The sequence below is a fragment of the Falco naumanni genome, chromosome 1 (assembly GCF_017639655.2).
Source record: "Falco naumanni isolate bFalNau1 chromosome 1, bFalNau1.pat, whole genome shotgun sequence".
Taxonomy (NCBI): Eukaryota; Metazoa; Chordata; class Aves; order Falconiformes; family Falconidae; genus Falco; species Falco naumanni.
The window spans coordinates 39,587,568-39,609,058 of record NC_054054.1 but is presented as its reverse complement, the minus strand read 5'-3'; the positions used below and the strand labels follow the sequence as shown (position 1 = coordinate 39,609,058).

General features: G+C 50.2%; 1 protein-coding gene across 4 annotated transcripts in view; it reads left to right on the top strand.

Moving 5' to 3' along the window:
* The window catches only part of RAB11FIP5 (RAB11 family interacting protein 5), a 43,044-nt gene that overhangs the window by 7,047 nt on the left and 14,506 nt on the right, over positions 1 to 21,491 (top strand). For 3 of the 4 annotated variants that reach the window (XM_040590612.1, XM_040590605.1, XM_040590596.1), the window contains exons 2-3: positions 9,331 to 9,770; positions 11,142 to 11,880. In XM_040590612.1, coding sequence (XP_040446546.1) covers positions 9,331 to 9,770; positions 11,142 to 11,880 — 1,179 coding nt within the window. Of the gene's footprint in view, positions 1 to 9,330; positions 9,771 to 11,141; positions 11,881 to 19,210; positions 19,758 to 21,491 lie in introns of those variants that run through there. The other variant, XM_040590621.1, reaches the window with a different exon arrangement.

Sequence of the window (21,491 nt, the reverse complement as noted above, 5' to 3'; positions counted from 1 at the left end):
ACGAGGAAGGCTGAGTGGGCTCTGCTCCTCAGCCTCCAAAGGGCTGTGTCATCATACTGGGCTCAGCTGGGTGGCTCAAAGGCAACATCTGCAGCAAGAGAGGAGTTTTTTTGGGATGGTCTTCATAGTTCTTGGGAGGGATCTGCTCAATTGTAGCATTGCCCCAGAGGAGAGTGTCTGTGGGTGCTGTAAGCTGCTTGCCAGCAGCATGGTCCCTTGGAGCGATGTGTCACAACTCAGGGGTCTGCTGGAGACACCTCTTCTTTGTCACTGTCACTAGAGGGAGAGCATCTATTGGGGTCGAGAGCATGACCGCACTGTGGCTGCTGCCAGGGCAGAGTCTCAACTGGGTTATTCTTGCAGGTCCACTGTAGCTGGCTCATGAATGCACTTATGTAGGTGTCTGCATGAAGGGAAAAGATGGGAAAATGGGCTCCTTGACCCCAGTAACCCTGTGGGCTCCAGGTGCTCTGGCATCGGTCCCGCCTGTTGAAATCTTGCTTGGGTCTGCTCTGTTGCAGGCATGCTGGTGTGGGTGGCTGCCTCAGCACGGCTGCTGCGCAGGGCTTTCTTGATGAGAGGAGCCCAGGAAAGACCTTGCATCCTTTCCACACATGGTCTGTCAGGTGAAAATGGCTTTTAAACCATTGCTGCCACCTCTCTCTCTGCCCCAGGGCTTGTCGGAGCCTGTGCTTGTCAAAAGTGTGCAAATAACTGCCATGGGAATTCACTTGCTTTGTCAGAAGCTTGGTCTGGGACACAGGGTTTGGCTTTCCAGCAGGATGGCCTTTCCAGCCCAGGCTGGGGGTTTGGGAGCCCCATCCCTGGAACAGCATCCTGTGGCCTCCCCAGCTCTGCATTTCCAGCACGTGGGTCTCCTCACTGGCAAGTCCACTGAGGATAAAGGTGTGAGATTCATCCCTTTTTCTCTCCCCCGTGCCCCCCCCCCCCCCCCCCTTTTTTTTGTGTGTGTGTGTGACTCATGCCCGAGAGCAGGTTGCAGCATCTGTTAATGTGGTGAATGAACGATCAATGTGTGAGCTGTTGCCAAAATGGGTGTAGCTGGTATTTTAAGCTGCGTGGAGCCCTTGGGGTTGGTTTCCCCTTTGGAGGACAAGCCTGCTTTCCCAAGCCTTGCATTGCCTCTAGGTATTAGGTTCTCCGTGCAAGCCCTGCCGAAGATGCTCTTTCCCAGCTGGAAGTGGAAGAGGATTTACAGCAAAAACATGTTTCTCCTGCCCATCCTATGCACGTTAAGTTGTGCATTAAGTAGCTCCCCAGAAGCAAGGGCACCAGGGGAACCTGCGGAGCAGCTCCTTGGTGTCTGTTGTGCTTTGCAATCCTGCAAAGTCAGCTTGGGGCTTGGTTTTTTTTTAACTTTTCTTGGTTTCTTGTGCATCGGGTCAGCAGATCACTAGCACTGCCTCCTCTCCCATCCTTGCACGGAGGCCTCATCCCCTAGTCTTGCTGTGCCTGGGCATTGCTGGCCTTTGCAGTTCAGGTCATTCACTGACCACAAATGTGGTTTATTGGCTTGTTCACAACTCATAGGATGCAAAGCTTGGACGCTCTGGAGTGTAAGCAGATAAATATAGCTGAAGAGATCACTTTCCATCTCCTGCTATTGCTATCCCCATTCATAAATGTTTCATGCTCCATTTTACAGCTCTTTAAATCTTCCCTCCTTTCCTCTTCCTACCCGACCATCCTGCGCTAGAATTGGGAAGACCTCTGATCTTCTTAGCCTAAATTGATTTGCAATGAAGTTATTTGCTCTTGTTGTCATGCCAGCACTGTCCTGGTGGCTGATAGCTCTTTTCCATCCCTGTTGTCTACCCTGCTCCTAAAACTGTCCTCCTCCATGCCATCACACCCCCCTGCTTGCATCTGCCAGCTGGCACAGAGGCCATTGGGGCAGATTTGGGGGCAGTGGGGTGGCTGGGCAGCCATCCTCTGTCTCCTCTGGGTACAGGGTCAAGAAAAGTGCCTGTTGGGGGGGCTCCCCAGGTCTGGGCCACCCCAGTCCCCTCCATAGCCAAGGGGAGGTGCCAGGGTCTTGTGGGGTACAGGTCCATCTGGGATGCAGGAGTGAGGATGCTTGGGACCCTGTTGGGATGGACCTTGTGCATGGAGGTGCTGCCGGATACATGCCTGGAGCAGCAGCTCTCTAGCACAGCCTGGGTGTTGCAGCAGGCTTGCCAGTGAATTCTGGACACAAGCAGGGCTGGTTTTTTCCCCAGTTTTCATCATGCTTTGCAGGTTTGCAGACAGTTCCCTGCCGTCGAGTCCCACTGGAGTGACAACATCTCTGTTCCTGGCCTGCGAGTTGTGGGACGAGCCCTTCAGCAGGGCAAGGATATGGTAGAGCATGGACGGCTTCTCTGTCCCGGGGCAAGTGTGAGTCAGTGGTGGGATTTTCTCATGTGGGTTCCCGGTTGTTCTGTGCTCCATTGGCTGTGGTAATCCATCACTCGGAGCACCAGCACCATGCCCGTAGCTACATTCTCTTGTGCCCCTCACCGCACACAGCTCCTGCTCTTAGTTTCTGACATCCCATTTAGCCAGCATCCTCTTGAGCAGCTGAGTGGTCATGTCAAAGCTGGAACCCATTAGAGGAGCAGGGTTGAGTTGCTTTGTTAGCAGTGAGCTGAATTACCTAACGAGCTGTGGGGGGTTGGTTTGTTCGAGTTTGGTTTTGAGCACTTCGCAGAGGAATGTTTGGAGAGATGAACTTCTTCCCACCTCAGCCGCTTGAGCCCTTTCTTCCCCATCACAGGGAAATCGGCGTGTGTTTATTTTCCATCTGTGCTTTTAGCAGCTAACAGGGATCACCTTACAAAATAGGCCATCCAAAACCAACACAAAAATGAACCTACGCTGCAGAAAAGCTTCCCAGTGCTGGCGGGGGAAGCTGAGTCAAAAACACGAAGCCAGACAAAAAGCACAAAATTCCCCAGGGTTGGGTTGTTTTCCACCCTATGCTTCCTTTCTTGGGTAGGTGAGCTTCCTCCTGGCCCGATGCAACGTGCATGTTTCTGCAGGGCTGCTTCAGCTCTTGTCTCACTGCAATGCCTCTTTGCTGTCGATGCCATGCCCATCAAGAAGGGGTCGTGCCAGGAGGAGCGGTGCCCCTTCTGCCAATACTTGTGTTTCCCTTGGATTGCCTTTTCTTTGCTCTGTCCTGCTCTGTCACTGTAGGGGCCCAAATAGTCTTTAATTAAAGATTTGGGGCTCTTGTAATCCAGGCTGACCTTGTTGCAGGGATGAATCAGCAGTAAATAACAGGCTGGTGCAGTCAGGGAAGAGGCTTTGTCTCTGCGTTGGGCTGTCTCTTCCTCCATACTGCAGCTCAGGTGGCTGAGTTGTGCAGGGCAGGAGGAGCATTTCTGCTCAATTTGAGGTGAACCTCGACCACCCTGACAACACTGAGTGGTTTTGGGAAGCTTTTGGGAAACACCTGATGGCTGAAGCACTCTAGGAATGCTCCTAGAAACGCTCCAGCTGTGCACCCTTCCCCATATGCATCCGTGAACGCTGCAAGTTGCTGAGGGACTTGGCTACCCAAGAAAACTCTCTTGAACTCACTGCTAGTAAAGTGCTGGGACCAGTCTGAGAATGAAACTGGAGAGCCATTGCTGAAGGTACGCAGGGTGCATTGGACAGGTCTATTGAGGCAAGGTAGGTCCAGCTGAGCTGGAGGGTGGATGGGGATCTCTTGGACATGCCAATCAGACCCACAGGAGAGCAAAGGTGGTCCTCCTTGGAAGGACCCACATCTTCCCTGAAAGTAGGGCAGGATGGTGCCCTGATGGTGCGTGTGGCATCTGTAAGAGCTGTGTTGTCTGCGCTGCCCTGCTCACCTGATCTTGTCTCATCCTGGTGTCACTGGGCTTCCTCCACTGTGTGATGTTGCATGCGACTGTAGTAATCCTGAACCAGTGAAATGAGCTTGGGTCACCCCAGGGCTTTCAGATGCCAACCTGCCAAGCTGCTGATGGGTTGGGGGCTTCAGGTTTGGGCTTGGTTTTATGCTGAAGGAGTTGCTTGATGAGGAGGGAGATGTGGGAGGGACAAGGTGACAGAAAGCCTCAGATCATGGTCAGCTTCGCCTTTCTGTTAAGGGTTGGCTCTGTGTCCTCCTGGTCATCCCAGATGTCTTTCCATCTTGGGACGTGCTTGGGCAGCCCACGCAGAGCAGGTGCCTCTTAAGCCCAAATGAGTTTTCTCATTGACTAGAGGGAAATACTGCCCAAGCATTTTCCCCCTGTAGCTTGGATACCCAACACAAGGTTTCTAGAAATGGGGGCTCCCTGTGCCCCCCACAAACAGTCATGTGCAGCCCAATGGAGGACAAAGAGCAGAGGAAGGGGGATGGTGTGAACCAGGTGCTGACCCTGAGCAAATCCATCCTGTTAGCACCCTCTGTGGGGTCATTTTGCCTCCTTAACAAACAGCTCCTGTGCTCTTGTTTCCATGCCAGAGTGTTTTTTCCCTTTGCTCAGCACTAGCTGGCTTTCTGGTATGGGATGCTGTTGGAGGATGAGGAAAAGCATGTGTTTTTATGGGGCCTGGAGATACAGCAGCGCCTTGTGTTCTGCTCTCCGTGCCTCCCTTGCTGCTCCAATTGATCCCAGCAACAGCAAATGTAAAAATAAATGCCGTGCGCTTTCTGCCTTTCCTCCCAAACCTGCCTTTTGGCAGCCGAGCTGCGTGGCTTGCCGTTCTTGACTCTCAGTGGAGGCGAGTGGGAGGAGAGAGGAGCCTTGGCACAGGGAAGGGTTTTACTGAAACTGTCTGGAAGCAGTTTGGATGTGCTGATTCAACACGGTGACCTAAATGAGTGTGCACAGCCATGTAAGGGGGGCTGGGGAGCCCTCCGTCATATATCAGTGCTTGTGAGCAGTGTTACAGCAGTGGGATGTGAGCTTGCAAACCCCCAGAGCATGTCTCGCTTCCCAGGAGCTGCCCAAGAGCTCACAGAGGACTCCAGCTGCTTCCCCTTTCTGGGGTGTCTGTGGGGAATTTTCTGTTTGAGGTTTCCTCTTCTGTCCCTGTGTGCAGGGGTGGCTTGCTGCTTCCTTCCCCCTGTAGAGATCCCCAGGGCCTGGGTGCCTGCCTGCCCCTTCCCTGCTGCAGCATATTCTAGGGTGATGCTGGGAGAAGCCCTCTGCCTTTGGGGGGACATGTGCCCAGCATGGTGCAGACAGACGTGCTGGACCCGTGGGGCGTCCAAGGGAAGAATATAGGTTTTTTTAGAAAAAGCTAATTGCCTGAGCTTGCAGCACGTGTCTTCAAGCTGGCTCAGGCTGCATTCCCTGGACGTGTCACGTTGGAGATGTCTCTGAGGAAGCTTGGCTCTCCATGTGGCCAGGGCTGAGGTGTCTCAGCAGAAGCATCACCTTCAGGGAAGGTGAGTGGGTAGCTGCCAGGTGGAAAGCAGCGGTTCTCCATGGGGCAGAAGGGCATTGATATGGGATCAGCAGGCTGGGAAGCAGCGGGTTTCATCCTCTGCTCCGTGTTCAGGGGGAGACCTGTTTCCAGTTGTAGGGAATGAGGAAAGGAGCGCAGACTCGGGCACCAAGCATGTCTCTTGAGCTGGGAGCAATCCTGCTCCCGATCACCACCAGCTCTGGCACCCAGATAAGACAGCCTGTTTAATTTAGGTTTTTTTTTAACTAGCAAAGTCTGTGTCAGACTGTGACCCCTCCAAACCTTGCTAAGAACAGCACCCGAGGAGCAGGTTGCCAGAGGTGGGTGGCTTGTCCTGGATGTCCTGTGTAGCGAGGAGCTGGACCCAAGCTGGTGGCACCTTGCTCAAGAGAGGCCTCCAAAACGCCTCAAAAAGGTGGGTCCTTGCAGTCCTGGATCCCCAGTGCTGGACATGCTTGGCTGGCTTCCTCAATCTCACCATGGTCCTCAGTGCCAGCACCTCTTCCACAGTCTGATTAAAATAACCCAGTTAAATTCAGAGCAATTGTTCTGAGCCTGAGCTGCGAAGCTCACAGCTGCTATTTCAGGCCTGGAAAAGGCTTTGTATGGGCAGAAGCTGGTTTGTTTCTCCGGGTGTATCTTGAAGTCCCATTAAAGCATCTCCCTCTGAGACCTGGGCTCATGTGGCCCCAATCCAGAAACCCCCTACCCAGGGCTTACCCCTGAGGGCAGCTTGTAGACAAAAAGCATGGGAAGCTGAGGGGTGTGGGATGGGGTTAATAGTGAGAAGATGCCATGGGAGTTTGTGTTTAGCTGGGCTAGGACTTGAAACCCACCCCAATCCTGCTCTCCTGCTGCATCCCAATTGAGGCAGTGTTTGCATCTCCTGTTTCCACTGGAACTGATTCATAAAAAAAAAATAAATTACCCAACACGGAACAACTTAATCCTTCGAAACACTCCTCTTGTGCCATAAATCTAGAGCTCAGCCTAAAATAGCTCAGTTCCCTGTTTGAGGTGTAGTCCCCCCCGTTTGCCGACTGCTGATTAGGTCTTGGGAGCTAAAATAGGTACTTAATCCAGCACCAGCATAAGCAGAGATTTTTCCTTGAACAGGCGCTTTTTGAAGCAGATCAGGTTTTAAGGATTGTTCTTTCTGAGGTGGTGCTGCCGAGCACCCAAATTAATTTTAATGACTGCAACATTATAAGTGATGGGACAGGAGATGCTGAGAGCATATCTGTGTGAGCTGAGCTAGTGCAGAGTTCTTACAGGCTGTTACATCTTATCATCCTCAGAAGCTCATGCCTTTCCTTATGTTAATCCACCCAGATGTTCTCTCTCTATTTTTTCCATGGGATGATGTAAGATATAAAAAACTACTTGCAAGATTCCCCTGCCCCCCTAAATGATTCAGCCCCCAAATCTTTCCTCTCCCAGCTGGCAGGCTGCTGCAGCCCTTCCCTTTTGAACTTCTTCCAGGTCTTGCATCAAACTGAATAACATAGTATTTGATGTGCTGTGGCCACAGCCTGTTCCAAGCAGCCTTTTCCCCAGCGCTCCTACGGGAAGTGTCTGCCTGACTCACCTGCTCCTGCTGCCCTAATTGCTCCCTGGCAGCAGATCAGACTGTTTGGGTGTCTGTTTGTCACTGCTGGCTTGCTGTAAGGAGTTAATGCTGCTTTTTTTCACGTTGGTTTTTTTTCTGCATGCCTAGATATTTTCAAGCCTGAAGTCAGAGTACTGAAAATTTTGCAGTGGGCATCGTATGGGGGTGGGATAAGCAAATGGTAGAACTAGGAGTGGGTTCACTGGGGATTTAACCCTGTGTTTGTGCCCAGCAAAGTCCCAGGTGCTGTCCCTCCTGCATTTCAATAGCATCTGAATTGCGTGGTGAAAGACCTGGGTGCTTTCAGATATGCACTCGTGTTTACTTATCCAGGCACCCCAGCAGGGGATTGGGGGTTTTGTGCCCCCTTCCCAAGGTGTGGTGTAGGCTCTTCAGGCTTTCCAGCTCCTCCCTTCGTTCAAGATGCAGTAACTTCCCCAGCAGTGATGCAGAAACTTCTGGAGTACATGGTTGAAATTTTATCCTCACCCTGGTGATATCAGTATGGTCACACCCATCTCTATCCCTTCACATTTTCCTTCCCTTTTTTTTATTTTAATCTTTTCAGTGACTTCACTTTACAAGTGGATGTAAAACACTGCTGAGGTTTTTATTTTCTGAGAATTCATTGGGAAATTGTTAATCCAGGTTTAGAAATTTTTTCTACCTTCCATTGCTGTGTGTTCCACCTATGAAGCATGTCATGGAGAAATAGGGTCTGTCTTGAACCTTCAGGTTTCCTTGTGCCTTGTTAAGGGAAATTTTAATACTTCAATCTGGGAGGGATCAGAGCTGCTGGAGCAGTGGCTGTGCTAGACATCCGCTTGTCCTGCTGCAGCCGCTCTGGGAAGTGGCACTTGAAACCGAGGCAGAAAGATGGAGCATCTCCCAGGAGGAGAAGGGAGCAAAGGACCACTGGGTTGACAGCAGTTTGGGGGAAGAAATGGTTCCTTTGTGGCCTGTGTTTTGTGCTGCCCTGTCTGAAGCTGGTACCACAGTGAAATGAAGAATTAGAAGGTGCCTCTGGACATCTCTTGCTTTAGTGTCCTCTCACACACCATTCGTTCCAGCTGGCAGGAGGGAAGACCCCTCTCCCATCGCATTCCAGGGGTTGTTCTCTACCCTGCCAGTGCTCAGGCTTTTCCCTGCGGAAGGATTGGGCCTTAAATGAAGGTTGCGAGTTTTTTTTCTGCTTGTGCAGTGAATGTTTTGGACACTTTTTCCATGCTTCTCCATCTCCATGTGCAAAGCTACAGAGCAGAGTCTGTGTAACGGGGTTCATAGCGGTGAGCATCCCCCAGTAATGTGCTGCAGAGTCAGTTGAAGCTTTTGTGCTGGTGGATATGGCCAGTATCTCCTTTGGGATCTTCTACCAGCCCCACAGGTGTGGTGCTGGGCTTTGGCAATTGATGTGAGGAGCGTTAAAGTAAATGGCTTTCCCCCCCTTGGCTCAGGCTCTGGCCGCCTCAAATTTTACAGGCATTTCAGCAGAATTGAAGGATTTGGAGGAGGGGAAGGCGATGAACGTAAAGGTGTGCTGCATCCTCTGCCATCGCATCGGGTCGTTGTGGATCCCAAAGCTGTACTGCAGGCTAGAGACTGCCATTGGCCGGCTGTGGGAATGTAGATAGTTCCCAAAAATCCAGCAGGGTTGGGTTGGTGGGTAGTGTAAGAGCTGTATGGCAGCTCCTCCTGCCCATGAAGAGCTACCGGGATGCAGCATCCTCTAAATACTTGATGCAAAGACATTTCTAGGCAAACTTCAGCAACTTTATTTAGGGTGAGGCACGGAAGGTCTGGAATAAAGTTATTTTAATGAATGTTGTTGAGTGCCTTTGCCATTACGGTACTGTCTCTGACTTGAAAGGATTTGTTCTGAGTCACAGGCTCTTGAATATTTAAAACGCAAGCAAGCACTGTCTTTTTTTTAAACATGGGCTTGCAGCAATGTATCAACTGACCATACAAAAATTTGGCCACCGGTAGCTTTCCCTGAAATGTACAGCAGTATCTGACACCAGGGTGAGCGAGATGGCGTTTGACAGGTTATTTAGTGGAAGGACAGTATTTAGTATTAGGACAGGGATGGAGACGGAGGTCTTACAAAGCTGCTGCAGTTCAGGGAGGGATCTAGTCCTGTGCAACACCTCTGTCTCTGACTCAGGTCTTAGTTGACTTCTGAGGTGCTCATGCTAGCTGCCACCCAGCAGCACCCTCCCTGAGGTCTTCCTGGCTTGTGGCTCTTGGAAATGACGGAGGGGCCTTTCCTTTTCTTTCCTCTCTGGATCCAGGTGGCACAAGCTACACTCCAAGGCTGGGAAGAAGGAGAAGGAGCGTGGTGAGATCCTGGTGAGCATCCAGTTTACGCGCAACAACCTCACAGCCAGCATGTTCGACCTGTCCATGAAGGACAAGCCACGGTCACCCTTTGGCAAGCTGAAGGACAAGGTAAAAGGCAAGAAGAAATATGACTTGGAGTCAGCCTCTGCCATCATCCCCAGCAGCATGGGCGCCCTGGACATGGAGGATGACTACGACATTGGGGGCAAGAAGTCCAAAGTCAAGGGCTTCTTCTTCAAGAACAAGCTGCGCAAGTCATCCCTAACGCAATCCAACACCTCCCTGGGATCTGACAGCACCATCTCTTCTGCCAGCCTGGGCTTGGCTGCAAATGTTCCTGAGGTAACCAAATCCCCGAGCAGACACAGCAGTCTGTCCACAGAGCGCTCTGGTAAGAGGATAACAGTTTTAATTCCCTCCCCCCCGACTTTTTTTCCTTCTTTTCTTTGTAAGGGACTGTTGAGGCTTTCTTGCAAATCTGTTAACTAATTGCTTACCTAAGAAGCAGCATCCTGTGCAAACCCTTGGAGACCCTCTGTGTGCTGGCAGTAACGTGCTTGCCAGAATGGGGGGAGATGTTCAACATTTTGCATCTCTTGCTGAGCCTGTACAGAAACAATCTGACTTAATATTGATGCTGCATGTGCTCCCTGCAGCACATCACGAGCTTGCGGGCTACAAGGGTTCCTTAACCCCCTAAAAGCAGGTCGCTCACACTGACTCGTAGCAATAAGCCCTTGGGAGAGGGCTGGGTGAAGCAGAGCCCATTGCTGCTGTGCTGCACTGCTGCCTGGCTGTCTAATGAGATGCCTCCGGCTTGGAGGCAAAACTGAAACAGTGACCGGTTCCTGGTGATTAAAGCAATCTGAGCTCTTGGCGCTTGCAGAGCGGCGATTTCCAAACAAAAAAGGCCCTTGTAGTGAATTAATTCTTGCCATCTCTTGAAAACAAAATATATAATTAAATAGTTTAATTGGCTGGAGACAGCAAATTCCCACATTGGGTGGGAGTCCCTGGCTACGTGCTGCTTCTCACCGTGTTGGTGAAGCTGCCCACGTGATGCCTCTCAGTTTCTGCTGGGTGACGTTCCCATGTGCAGCCAGAGAGCGAGTGGAGGCACCGGTCTGGCCCCATCATCCCCATGTTGTGGTGAAGGAGACAGCATTTCTGGCTAGGAGGGGAGAGCAGTTGCGTACCACCTGAAGTCCAAGCAGTCTTTCTCACTGAGCTCTCCGTGTAACCCCAAAAGTCTGCTGAGTGTTAGCAATACCCACAGGGTCAGGCAGTGGGAGGGAGAAGCAGACACTGGACCCTCCTGGCTTACATCATGCAAAGCAGCAGTTGGGCCTGTCTGAGCAGAGCTCAGAGGCTCCTGGTCTTTTATTCAGTGCAAACTCTTAAATCACACAGAAGTGTAAGCCATTTAAGTAGCTTCTGGATAGTTTCTTGCATTTATTATCGATCTCAGATCCTCTCAGACAAGGGGTTTGTCGTCTTACAGAGATTTCTCTCCAGATCCTGCAGTGGGAGGTGATGTGCTTGGGGAGAGTATCATGTGGCCTGTATAGCTGCATACTTGTGACCCGTGCTTTGCATTTCTAGTAATTTAATTATAATCTGGTAGAGCCTGGGAGGGAGAAAGCCAGTATGTTTTCACAGATCTTTTTAGTGTTTGCAAGTAGAAGATGATAATGATGCTTGTCGTTCCTGTGCCTGTTACTCAGATGGCCTCACCTCTGTTTTGTGTTTTATTTCCCGCCAGTGAAAGACTACTTGCCCTCTCCAAAACTGACCCACAAGAGAGCATTCAGTGATGATGTCTCCCAAGTCAGCCCAGTCCTGGAGCCCAAAGCAATCCAAAGCCTGAAGCCAAAGAATGATCCTGTGTCCCGGTCTTCCCTCTGTATCAATGGGAACCACGTTTACAGTGACGAGCCTGTACCAAAGAGCCCCATGTCTGTCCCGCAGAGCTCTGCGCCACTGTCTGTGCCCAGCATCCCCAAACGGCAGGAAGAGGGTTTTGGCTTCACTCCCCTCCATTCTGACTCCCACGAGGTGCCTTGGGGGGTCAGCAACTTTGAGAGGACACCGCAGAGAGACGAGCCCAGGTTTATCCCGTCTCCTCCCAGCTTAGCCTTGCAAGAAGAGCTCAAGGTCTCCACAAAAGCTGTCACTCTCAGTAACCATCTGGGCAGAGCCAAGATGGAAGAAAACAGTCGCTTAGAGAACAAGCCAACTCAAGCTGCAATGCCCATAGTCTTCTCCACGGAGACAACAAAGGACAAACAACCCGAGGAAATGAGGAAGGAAGACAAGAAAGCAAAGGGCGGCCTCTTCCACCATGGGGGCAACAAGAGCGATGCAGGGAGCAAAGGCCAGGGGGAGAAAGTGGGACCCTCCCATGGCTCATCTGTCCACGTGATGGCAGGAGGAGATGAGAGGAATAAGAGCAGTGGCTGGTTTGGTTCAAAGGAGCCCAAAGAGTCCCCTCAGAAACCCAGGTCAGTGAAACGGGTGTGTTGAAGTCTAGGCTGTTAACTAGCTGCCCCAGCCTCCCGTCTTCAACAGTTGTGCTATTCAGTGCTCTCCAGCATCAGCAGAGAACCGGTCCCCGTTGCTCTGACAAGATGATAGCAGGGGAAGTACTTCCTTGGTCTTAAATGTCTCAAAGGGAGTGTGATTACTCCTGGATCCTCCCCTGGCTTCTCCAACAAACCAACTCCATTTGCCTTCCTAGGCCATGTTTCCCACTTGGGAAAGGGAGGGATCCCCTTCATGGAGAGGGAGATGTTTCCCTCTGCAGAGGCTCAGTGTGGTCATGGCAAGTGTTTCTGTGGCCTTGAAGTAAAGGATCGTTATCCTTTAATTAGCTAAAAAAGCGTCCCTGGCACTCAGTGTAGAATGTGGGACATGGTGACATGTAATCACAATTTTTTTTATTAACTTCCCACCCCTCTACGTCGCTGGTCTGGCCTGGGGGTGCAGTACTTTGGTAACTGGGGATATTATTAACATTTCTGAACTAACTAATCCCAGCCCTGCTCTTTCCTCTTCCCATCCCACCCCAGCTTTCCCTTCTCTTGATTATGAATCTCTAATTGTTCTCACTTTGTGTGATGATTCATCCCTCCAAATCCTCAGCTCTGTATTTGTGGCACACAAAACATGGTGTTCGTGCTGTTTCTGTGCGGGCTTTATCGTGACGGTGCGTCACTTGCATCCATCCTTGTAGCCTCCAGCAGCTGAGCTGGGGGTCCAGAAGTTGACTGAGAGCCCGGTGTGGTATCGTTGCTCAGTGGAAGGGAGGAAACAGGGTTAAAATCCTCCAGAGAAAATAACTAGCAGTTGAGTGCTGGTTGAATCTACAGGGTTGATTTATTATAGGGAATTTCTAATCTGGGCTGACTTTAACCTAATTTATTAAGCAGAAGGATTTTAATTCAGTCTAAGCCTCCTTTAATGAGGAGGGCACTCATGGTTTATTCAACCTAACCGGATTTCCACACGGGTTAAACTGCTTTTGAAGTGCTACTCAGACGTAAGTGAGGGGGTGAGCACTCCGCTCAGTGTGGCTTTAGAACAGGGGCAGCCCCAAAAGTCCTCATTTTCTCACCCCACAGATGATGTCATGCTTGTAGTGGTTTTTAAGGCCAAGGGGAGGCAAGAACATGCTGCCACCCCCCTTCCCAAGGACCAGAGTCCTTGTGCTGTGTAGCCTGTGCTCCCTCGAAAGGAGCATGTGCTGTTGGTGCGAGGATGGAAGAGGAGCCACAAGGGCTGGTAAGGCTTGGTCCTGCCCACAGCCAGCGTTCCCAGCTACACAGGCAGAGCTGTGTGTTTTTCCAGGAGGCTTGAAGCGCCGGTAGTTACTTGGTGTCACATCCCAGTACAAGGTTTGTTTCTGGATGAGACTAAAGGACTCTGGTCTCTGAATGCTGTGATTGAGGAAGGACAGAATATTACTGTTCAAGATTGGTCTTTTAGTTCTTTTTTTTTTTTTTTTTCATTTTGTGATAATAAATCCGCTGTTTGATTTAAGTCCTAGAATAGAAAAGATACCATGTGAAAAATAAACCCATAAAAAATCCTACTGTATTAGGCAGTGACTCCACAAGCTGCCTGAGTCAGCGCAGTACTGTGAGCCTACTGTGTACACATGTGATGGGATGGGAGATGCCCTCTGCATCTCCCTCTAGAGCTTTTTCCTCGATAAATGGGTGAGAAACCTGCAGGTTTCCTGCTGCTTTGCAGTTCTAGGAAAGAGGCAGACATGGGCCATGCATCACAACCCGACATGTGAGCCATACTTGCCCCACTTCTTGATGGATGCTGCTGTCTTCAAGGCAGGGAAGTCTGATCTGGCTGTAAATTGGCTCCTGAGTGCCTGTAGCGTCCAACCCAGCAGATAATCGTCATGAGTACAGAGGTGCCCTTAAACACTGCTGGTTTCTAACAACCCTCTGCCTTTTTTTAAATCACAGCTGCTGGACCCATTCCCAGCCTTATTCCTTTCCCAGAGGGTTTTCACTCTGTTGTTTTTTTTTTTTTCTTTTAAATCTACTTCAGTACTCACAGTTTTAATTTCAAGCTGAAGCTAAGCTTTGCTTAGATTTGGTTTGCTGTGGCATGCTGAGGACATTGCCTGCAGACGGCTGTCTTGTAAGGAAAAACTTGGATGAGCTGTACAATACCAGCTCCTCTGGCTGGGTTTTTCTCTCCCAAAAATAGGAATTGCTTTGAAACAGCATGGGCTGGAGGGAACAAATTCACAGGGGGGCCCCTTTTAAGGTGTTTATAAACATCTGAATGAGCTTTAATTGCAGCTTGCAATTTGAAAATGAGAAGTAATGAGCTTAAACTGTAGGAAGGGAGATTTAAGGGTAGACATTAGGAGGAGTCTCTAATGGAGGATGGTAAAGTGCTAGAGGTGCCTGGCTGGGAAGGAGAAGCCCAGCATCTGGGGCTTTGGCGACTGTGGTAGATGAGCACCTTTGGGGAATGTTACAAGAAGCATTTGTCCTTGCATACGGCCCAGGCTGGGTGGCGGGAGATGGTGACCAAGTCTCATTTGATGCAAAAATGGCCTTTCCATTATCACAGGGAGACGGGCTGTCTCTAGTCTGCCTTTCCTGGTTCTTCATTTTTTCCCTATTAATTACAACATCATTACTTACTCTAATTAGACAGAACTCTTTAACTTTTCTCATTTTATTCTCCTTTCTTGCACTGAACAACCTTGTGGACCATGTCACTGACTCAAGTCAAAGCTGTTGAGCTGATTAGATCTTGATGGTGTCAGGCTGAACATAGGGTCTGGTGCCATCTGATAATCAAATGCGCATGGTCTCTCAAGTGTGCGATTGAATTAGCTGTGCTCATCTTTGGGTGTTTGACAGATGTCTCTTTGCATCTGGAGGAGCTATTCAGTTACCAGTGTAAATTCTAGAGCTGAAGATGGATTAACTTTTGCATTGTAGAGAGAACCAGCCTCTGAATCGAGCAGTTTTAAGTCTTTGAGTTATCTGCAGAAAGGATTTTTTGCCTCCTGCTCTCCTGATTCTGGAAACTTTTGTGGCTCCAATGAGCTAAGCAAGCAGCACCTTCTTGCCCACCGTGGATAGGTCCACTTTCACCCAGAGCTGAACATGGGGAGAGAGCATCAAAAGCAGTCACCTTTGCAAAACCAAAACACTCAACCTGTAATTAGTTAAAAGGTCTGTAATTAGAAAGATGTTTTGCTGTTAAGGTTTAAATTAGCCTACAGCTAAGGCAAGTTTGGCACAGCTTGTCTTTAACCACTTGCTCTTGCAAAACCACACCCTTTCTAAAATAAGGAAGCTGCTGACTTTCAGCTGGTTTTAACTTCCAACAGGTTTTCTGTTCTGTTAGGAGCGGTTTTTGGTGCGCAATGGGCAAGCACCAACGAGCTGGTGCTGCCCTATGAGCTGCAAACTTGCCCACATGCTTACCGGGGAGAGGGCTGGACGTTTCTGCCTTCAGCCCTTATTTACACATCTTTGCTGACTCGTGACAGCCAAGCAGGTCCCAAAGGCTGTGCTTTTCAGCCCTGCCTTTGCTAATCTGTGGCAGCTGGGGGCTTTGATACTGGTTTGAATGGAAGCAGTAGGAAGATGGTGTTTTGTCTTTGGAAACCTGAATAAAAAGACTGGAGTTTGTTGTTTTTAAGGTTGTGTGGTCAAGAGTTGTATGTAAGGAAGAAGCTCAGCAGGTTTATTTGAGGCAAGGCCTGGGGCTAAAACAATTGGTTTAACTATTTTCAGGGTTTTGTACAATGTTATCAGAGCTGCACAGGTCCCGCTTCCTGCAGCATGAACTGGGATGATAAAATGAGGCTGCATCTCATGCTTGGCAATAGGAAAAAAGAGAAATGGAGCGCTCTCTTGTAAAAATAATGGCATTAGTGCTGTTTGCAGATCAAAGACCCTTCCCTCTGTTGCTGCTTTCATGGGGGGGAAATGTAATATCACTCCCCACCTTGGTTTGTCACTCCTCTTTCCACAGTCCATACCCTCATATCCAGCAGCGAGGTCAAATTTTGACTCTTCATCTTGTACTCCTAAAACATACATTTCCTAAATGCTGGAAATAGGAAGAAGGTTTTGAGCGACTGGAGCATGGCCTTGGACAGGCTGGCAGTGGGGAGTGGTGCCAGTGGACGAGGTGAGCTTGTCAGTGGGATTGAACACAGACATATGTGGCAGCGCCCTACAAAACACCATTAACGGGGACTTCCAGAGCAGAACCTTGCGAGGCTGCAGAGTCTGATGAAGAGGAACACTGTGCTGTGAGAACCAAGATGTCACGGATGACGGTGGATCTGCAGATAAGTCCATCATGGAAACCATCAGGGTCACGTCTCTGGCACAGGTCTTGTATCCACGTGAGCTGCAAAACTGTGTGCCTGCATTGGATCAGTCACAGGGTAGAACTGATGAGGGTTGGAGCTGGACGTTTCCCCTCTGGCACGAGAGGTGCAGGGAGCCTGCAAGAGTGAAAAATGTCTGTTAAAATGCCTCTGCCTTCCTTTTGCCTGCTGATCCTGCATTTCCCAGTGATCGACATGAAACAGGAGGGTGAGTTGGATCTGAAGCTGGCACCAGCTCAGTGCTGATGAGACAAATCTGCTTTGTAGCTGTCCAGGTAGAGCAGAGCTCCACTCCCACCCCTAAAAGTGGGTATTGGGATTAGCATCTACCTGCACTCCTACTGCCCAGATCCTATCTCTACTATTTTATTTATTTTTTTTTAATTCCTGTGGTTTTGGGGCAAATCTATAAAGCAGGATTTTTCTGTTTTAATTTGGATGATGGGCAGGCGAGGACCAAGAGCAAGGCAAACCAGTTATGGCACAGATAACTAAACCCACTGCTCTTACCTCTGGAATTCCTATTTAAAAGCAGCATTTGCATATATTCTCGCTTCCCATTTGGGTTCTCACCTTAAAGAAAAATGTCCCGGGCTGCCGTACCCATCTCTTTTCTTAACTCCTTTCTGCACAAATTCTGCTTGCCAGCTTTCCTCATGCTGGTGGGAGAAGATTCCTGATTCCTGCCAGGCTTTGAAGCTGCTGCTGGGACCTCCAGCACCCTGGTCCAGCTGGTTTTCCACCCTCCCCAGCTTGCTTCTCTTAGGGCCCCAGTGGCGTGCTTGTCTATGGGGAAATGGTGGAAAAAGCAGCTTGTGAGTGGTAGGGTCACAGCACTCCCCTGGAGCTCCAGTGCAGCTTTTAACCTCAGCACATTATGGCTGGATTTGAGCCCTGCCCTCCCCAAATCCCTGCTTTTTTAGCACATGTACTGTTTTCTTATATTCACAGTGCAGCGTTACCCACCCTCTTGCAGAGGGACATTGCTCTGTGACTGCGCAGCTGTCTTCAGCCTGAAATTTAGACTGTGATCTGTAGGGAAAAATCTCCCTGCATTGAACAAGCTGTTTCAAATAGACTTTCCATCAGGGGGTTGCTCAGCAATATTTTATTTCCCCCCGCCCCTTCCTGAGAGGCTAAAATGCTTCTGTGAAGTGCTGCCAAACAAATAAATGAGGGCAGAAAGGTACCCACTATTTATTTTGGCTGGTGGAGCTGTGTGCTGGGGTACTTGGAGGAGGAGGGTGAGTCAGCATTTCAATGCAGCAAAGATCTTTGGTCAGGCTGCTGCAAGCGGAGGTTTCCCTCTAGAGGAATACACTGTCCTTGGCTCCTTGTTTCGCTGAGCATCCTTCATCGGAGGGGACAAACAGGGCTTTTTGTGGGCTGGGTTATTCGTGGGAAGAGCACGTCTGTTGCCAGCACTGGGCTGGTAACCAAAACTGGATGCTTATCCTGAGGAAAGGGGTTGAATGATGGTGGTGCAATTGGTGCTTTGAAAAGCCAGGGGAAAGACGTGGGTGCTGCTGCCTAGGGTTTATGGCTGAGAGTGGTTTGTGCAGCCCCTGAGCAAGCCTTGGTGAGTCCCAGCAGGAATGGGGACAGAAAGGAAACTTCAGTTAGGGGTTTTGGAGGAGGAAAACCAGAATCCAACAAAAAAAGGAGATGGATTTAAGTTCTGTCTTTATATCTTTAGCCTGGCCTGGGCTGCACACACTGGGGGAGGATCATACCGGACTGCTGCCTGGCAGGGGAGAGATTTGGGTCCTCCTGTGCTGGAGCCACATTGCTTCTTGTTTCCTTCCCTCCCAAGAAAAGATTCGTGTTCACCCAACTTGTTTCCCAGGCAGAGTACAACCTTCATTTTGCTGCATCCTGACACTGATGTGTAGGTCATGACTGGCATGGGGCAGTCAGGGGCTTGCTGAAAGCACCATCTCAATCCCTGGTGGCCCAGACTGCATAGGCAGCAGCTTGGGGCTAGGACCAGCTCACTGGTGTGGCTGAGAGCTGCTCTTTCTCAGCAGGTCCAGCACCCTGTGAGCCCTGTCATGACTTGGGGAAGGAAGACAGGGTCGTCTTGGGTGGGTTTAAAAAGACCTTGAAGCTGTTCCTCCACCTGTGCATGTGGGGATCACTGCAATTCAGGGCACTGTCCATTTGTGTCTGCCTGGGTGAGGGGCTGCTCTGGCATCAGCCATCCCTGGGGGAAGGAACTTCAACCACTCATTCTTCTGGCAGCTGTGAAGGTCGTTAGTAGCAGGCACTCGTTAGAAGCCTGAAGCTGATAAATGCTCTGTAGCCATTTAATAATGCCAGAGCCCAGCGGAGATGGCTGGATCGGGCCTTGGTTGCTCTTACTCAGCACTTAACGCTGTATAAGCAGAGTGTCAAATGAGGTATCTTAATCTGGACCGAAAACATTAAAGCAATTGCTAGCAAGGAGGAATCGCAGAAGCAAGCAGAGGTGGGGCGGTGGCGTGTGCCATTTGCAGCTGCCCTGAGATTGTGGTGTTTTAGCTTGGACTGTGCCACCTTCCCTTTCCATCTGGAAAGGAAAATTTGTCGTGTTTTACCCTGTTCCACAGGTAACAGATAAAACCCATTTGTGGATCTTGTGAACTCACCTGGCTGGACCCTGGGTCACAGGCAGCTGTGCTTCTCTTCTTGAGAGCTTAAATTTGAGGGTGGTTAGAGAAAAAGGTCAATTTGCAGCAGGTGGCAGCGGACAGGAGCCTGTGCCTCCAGCGTGTGTGTTCAGCAGAGGAGCATAGAGCTGCCCCGCAGCTGCAGGCATTTGTCTGCACCTTCTGCATTCAGAAAACCAGAAGAATTGAGGGAATCTATCAGTACGAGCCATAGGCTTGAGATCTTCGGCACAGGTAACACCAAACAGCGGTGATAGAGAGCTGGGCAGTGATGGGCTGCCCTGTTGCCTTGTCCAGATGCTGTTGTGCTGCACCGCTGCTGCCTCCTGGATGATCTTCTACAGAACAGCGATGATGCCCAGTGGATTGTCTGGAGTGGGTCTTGTGCTGGAGGAAGTGTTCAGATGCAGAGCACCCCAACCACACGCCTGTCCCCAGGTCACAGCATGCCCGGAGAGGCTGACTTCCAAGCAGAGAGCAGCTGCCGGTCTCTCTGGGATGGTTTGTGCCTAAAGGTACATCACCTTCTCCATCAGCTTCTCCCATCACTTCTGGAGATTTTCTGTGCTTCCTGAGAGCTCAGAACACCTGGGAAGAGTTATCTCCTGTTGAGGTGTGTGCCCAGCTGCCTGCAGCGGGTTTTCCCACCCTGCTACATGCCAGCGATCCGAGCTGGGAGAGGATGCAGAGACACTGTGGAGCAGTGTGGGGATGGGGACAGGCACCTGTGCCACGGTCACCACTGCTGCTTAGTGACAGCAGGAGAGGGCACCCACGAGCTGTCTCTGCCCGCAGCACCAAGTGAGCTGCAGGTTTGAGTTGAAATAAAGGTTTCGTGGCTTTTTTTTTCTTTTTTTCTAGTTCTGCTAAGTCGTATCTCCTGTAGTGTCTGATGGGTGCTGGAGTTGAGCCTGTTGTGCTCAGCCACTTGCTGTGTGTGTTACCTACCTAAAAACTGGGATGGGGGGACTTTGGTGGCATTGATTGCATAAATAGGCACCTTTCCAAGATAGCCACTCAGATGATGTGTGAGGGGGGCCAGAAGTGGGGAGAAGTGGGTCCTGCTGTGCTGCTGCAATGTGCATGGGTTCCTGCCCATCCGTGCATCACTCGTGGTCCAAAGTGTGCCACTGGCACGTAACTCTGCCTGCTTTAAAAGCAACTGATGCTGACTGCACCTTCACACATCGTTAACTTTTGCCTCAAGATGGCATTTTTGCGCTTTAAAATGTGTCATAGGCTTTTTGTACATTCATAATAACAGATGAAAATAGTTGTCTGAGCAACTTTGCCGTTTGACAGCATGTTGACCATGATCTTCTAGTGCTGCCTGTGATCCCTACCAGCCACTTGGGTGAGGCAGGGAAATAATTGTGATGTAGCCCTAGGGCTGGACATACCCTGTGTATATTGGCAAAGCAATTACTTTATTCGTTCCTTGTTAAACTTTGATATGCCCAGTGCTGGCTGATCAATGTCCATGTTTCTCCCAAACCAAGACTGGGGTCTCTTTGAAGCTCAGCTGTCATGGCCAATGCAGAAGGAAGTAATCCTGCCAGCTCAGTTACAGGGCAGTGTAGCCACATGTGCCAGTGCCGGGTGCCTCCATCCTGGGGTTGGGATTGCTCTTGGCATGGGTGAGTCAGGGGCACAGGGGTTCAGGAGGGAGCACAACAATCAGAGCACCAGCTGCGGTGTGGGGTCTTCACACTGCACCTTTCGTGATGTGAAAAACCCCAAGACAGCCAGTCCTGGCCTTATGAAGCTTCCCTGAGGGTAGCGATGCACATTGCTGAGGGAGTTCTCAAAGGAAGATTGATGAAATCCCAAAGAAAGGTCAGTGTAGTCCCTCTTGAAAAGGCAGCAAAGAACTGTCTGCCTGACTTGGGGCAAGGTGCAGGAGAGTGACAGTCTGAATTTGAGATGTGCTGAGTCCCTTCCTCCTTCTTGTGGTCCCCCATGGGGTTTCGGGCATCTCGGAATCTCTGGCCAGAAGTGATGTGATGAAGGGTGTGCAGGGAGGCTGGACCACATCGTGGCCCCATGCTCCCTCCTGCTTAACTCTTGTTCCTTGGCTGCCTGCAGCCGTGCTACCCTCTGTCCCGTGTAGGAGGGAGCTCCGCATCTGCTGTTGCTGTGATATGTTGCCAAACAAGTAATGAGGCACTGGTGTAAACTGGGAAAGACTTATTCCTGCGTGCTCTTACTGGCTCAAGTAACCCTGACCCAAGATCCCAGCTGGGCAGCCTGCCCTTGTTACGCACCAGTGTTGGGACAAAAAAAAATGAGCTGAGTCCTTGGGCTGCAGGAGGTGGGAAAAATCTTGTGGGCTTCTGAGTCTTAGGGCTTGCTAAGGCAGAGAGGGGAAATTCGCAGGGCTGTTGTAGAAGAAGGACTGCCCTTTCCTTTTTATTGTGCATGCCCTTTCCATGCCTTGACTCCATAATCATTGCTCTGCCTAACGAGAGGAGAGTATGTATTTGATCATTGCATTGCTTTGAACCGAAGCGTTTGTAGTGTGTGTGGTGTATGCTTACAGCGCTGTCACAGCATTAACCAGGAGGACTGTTTTGTCTTC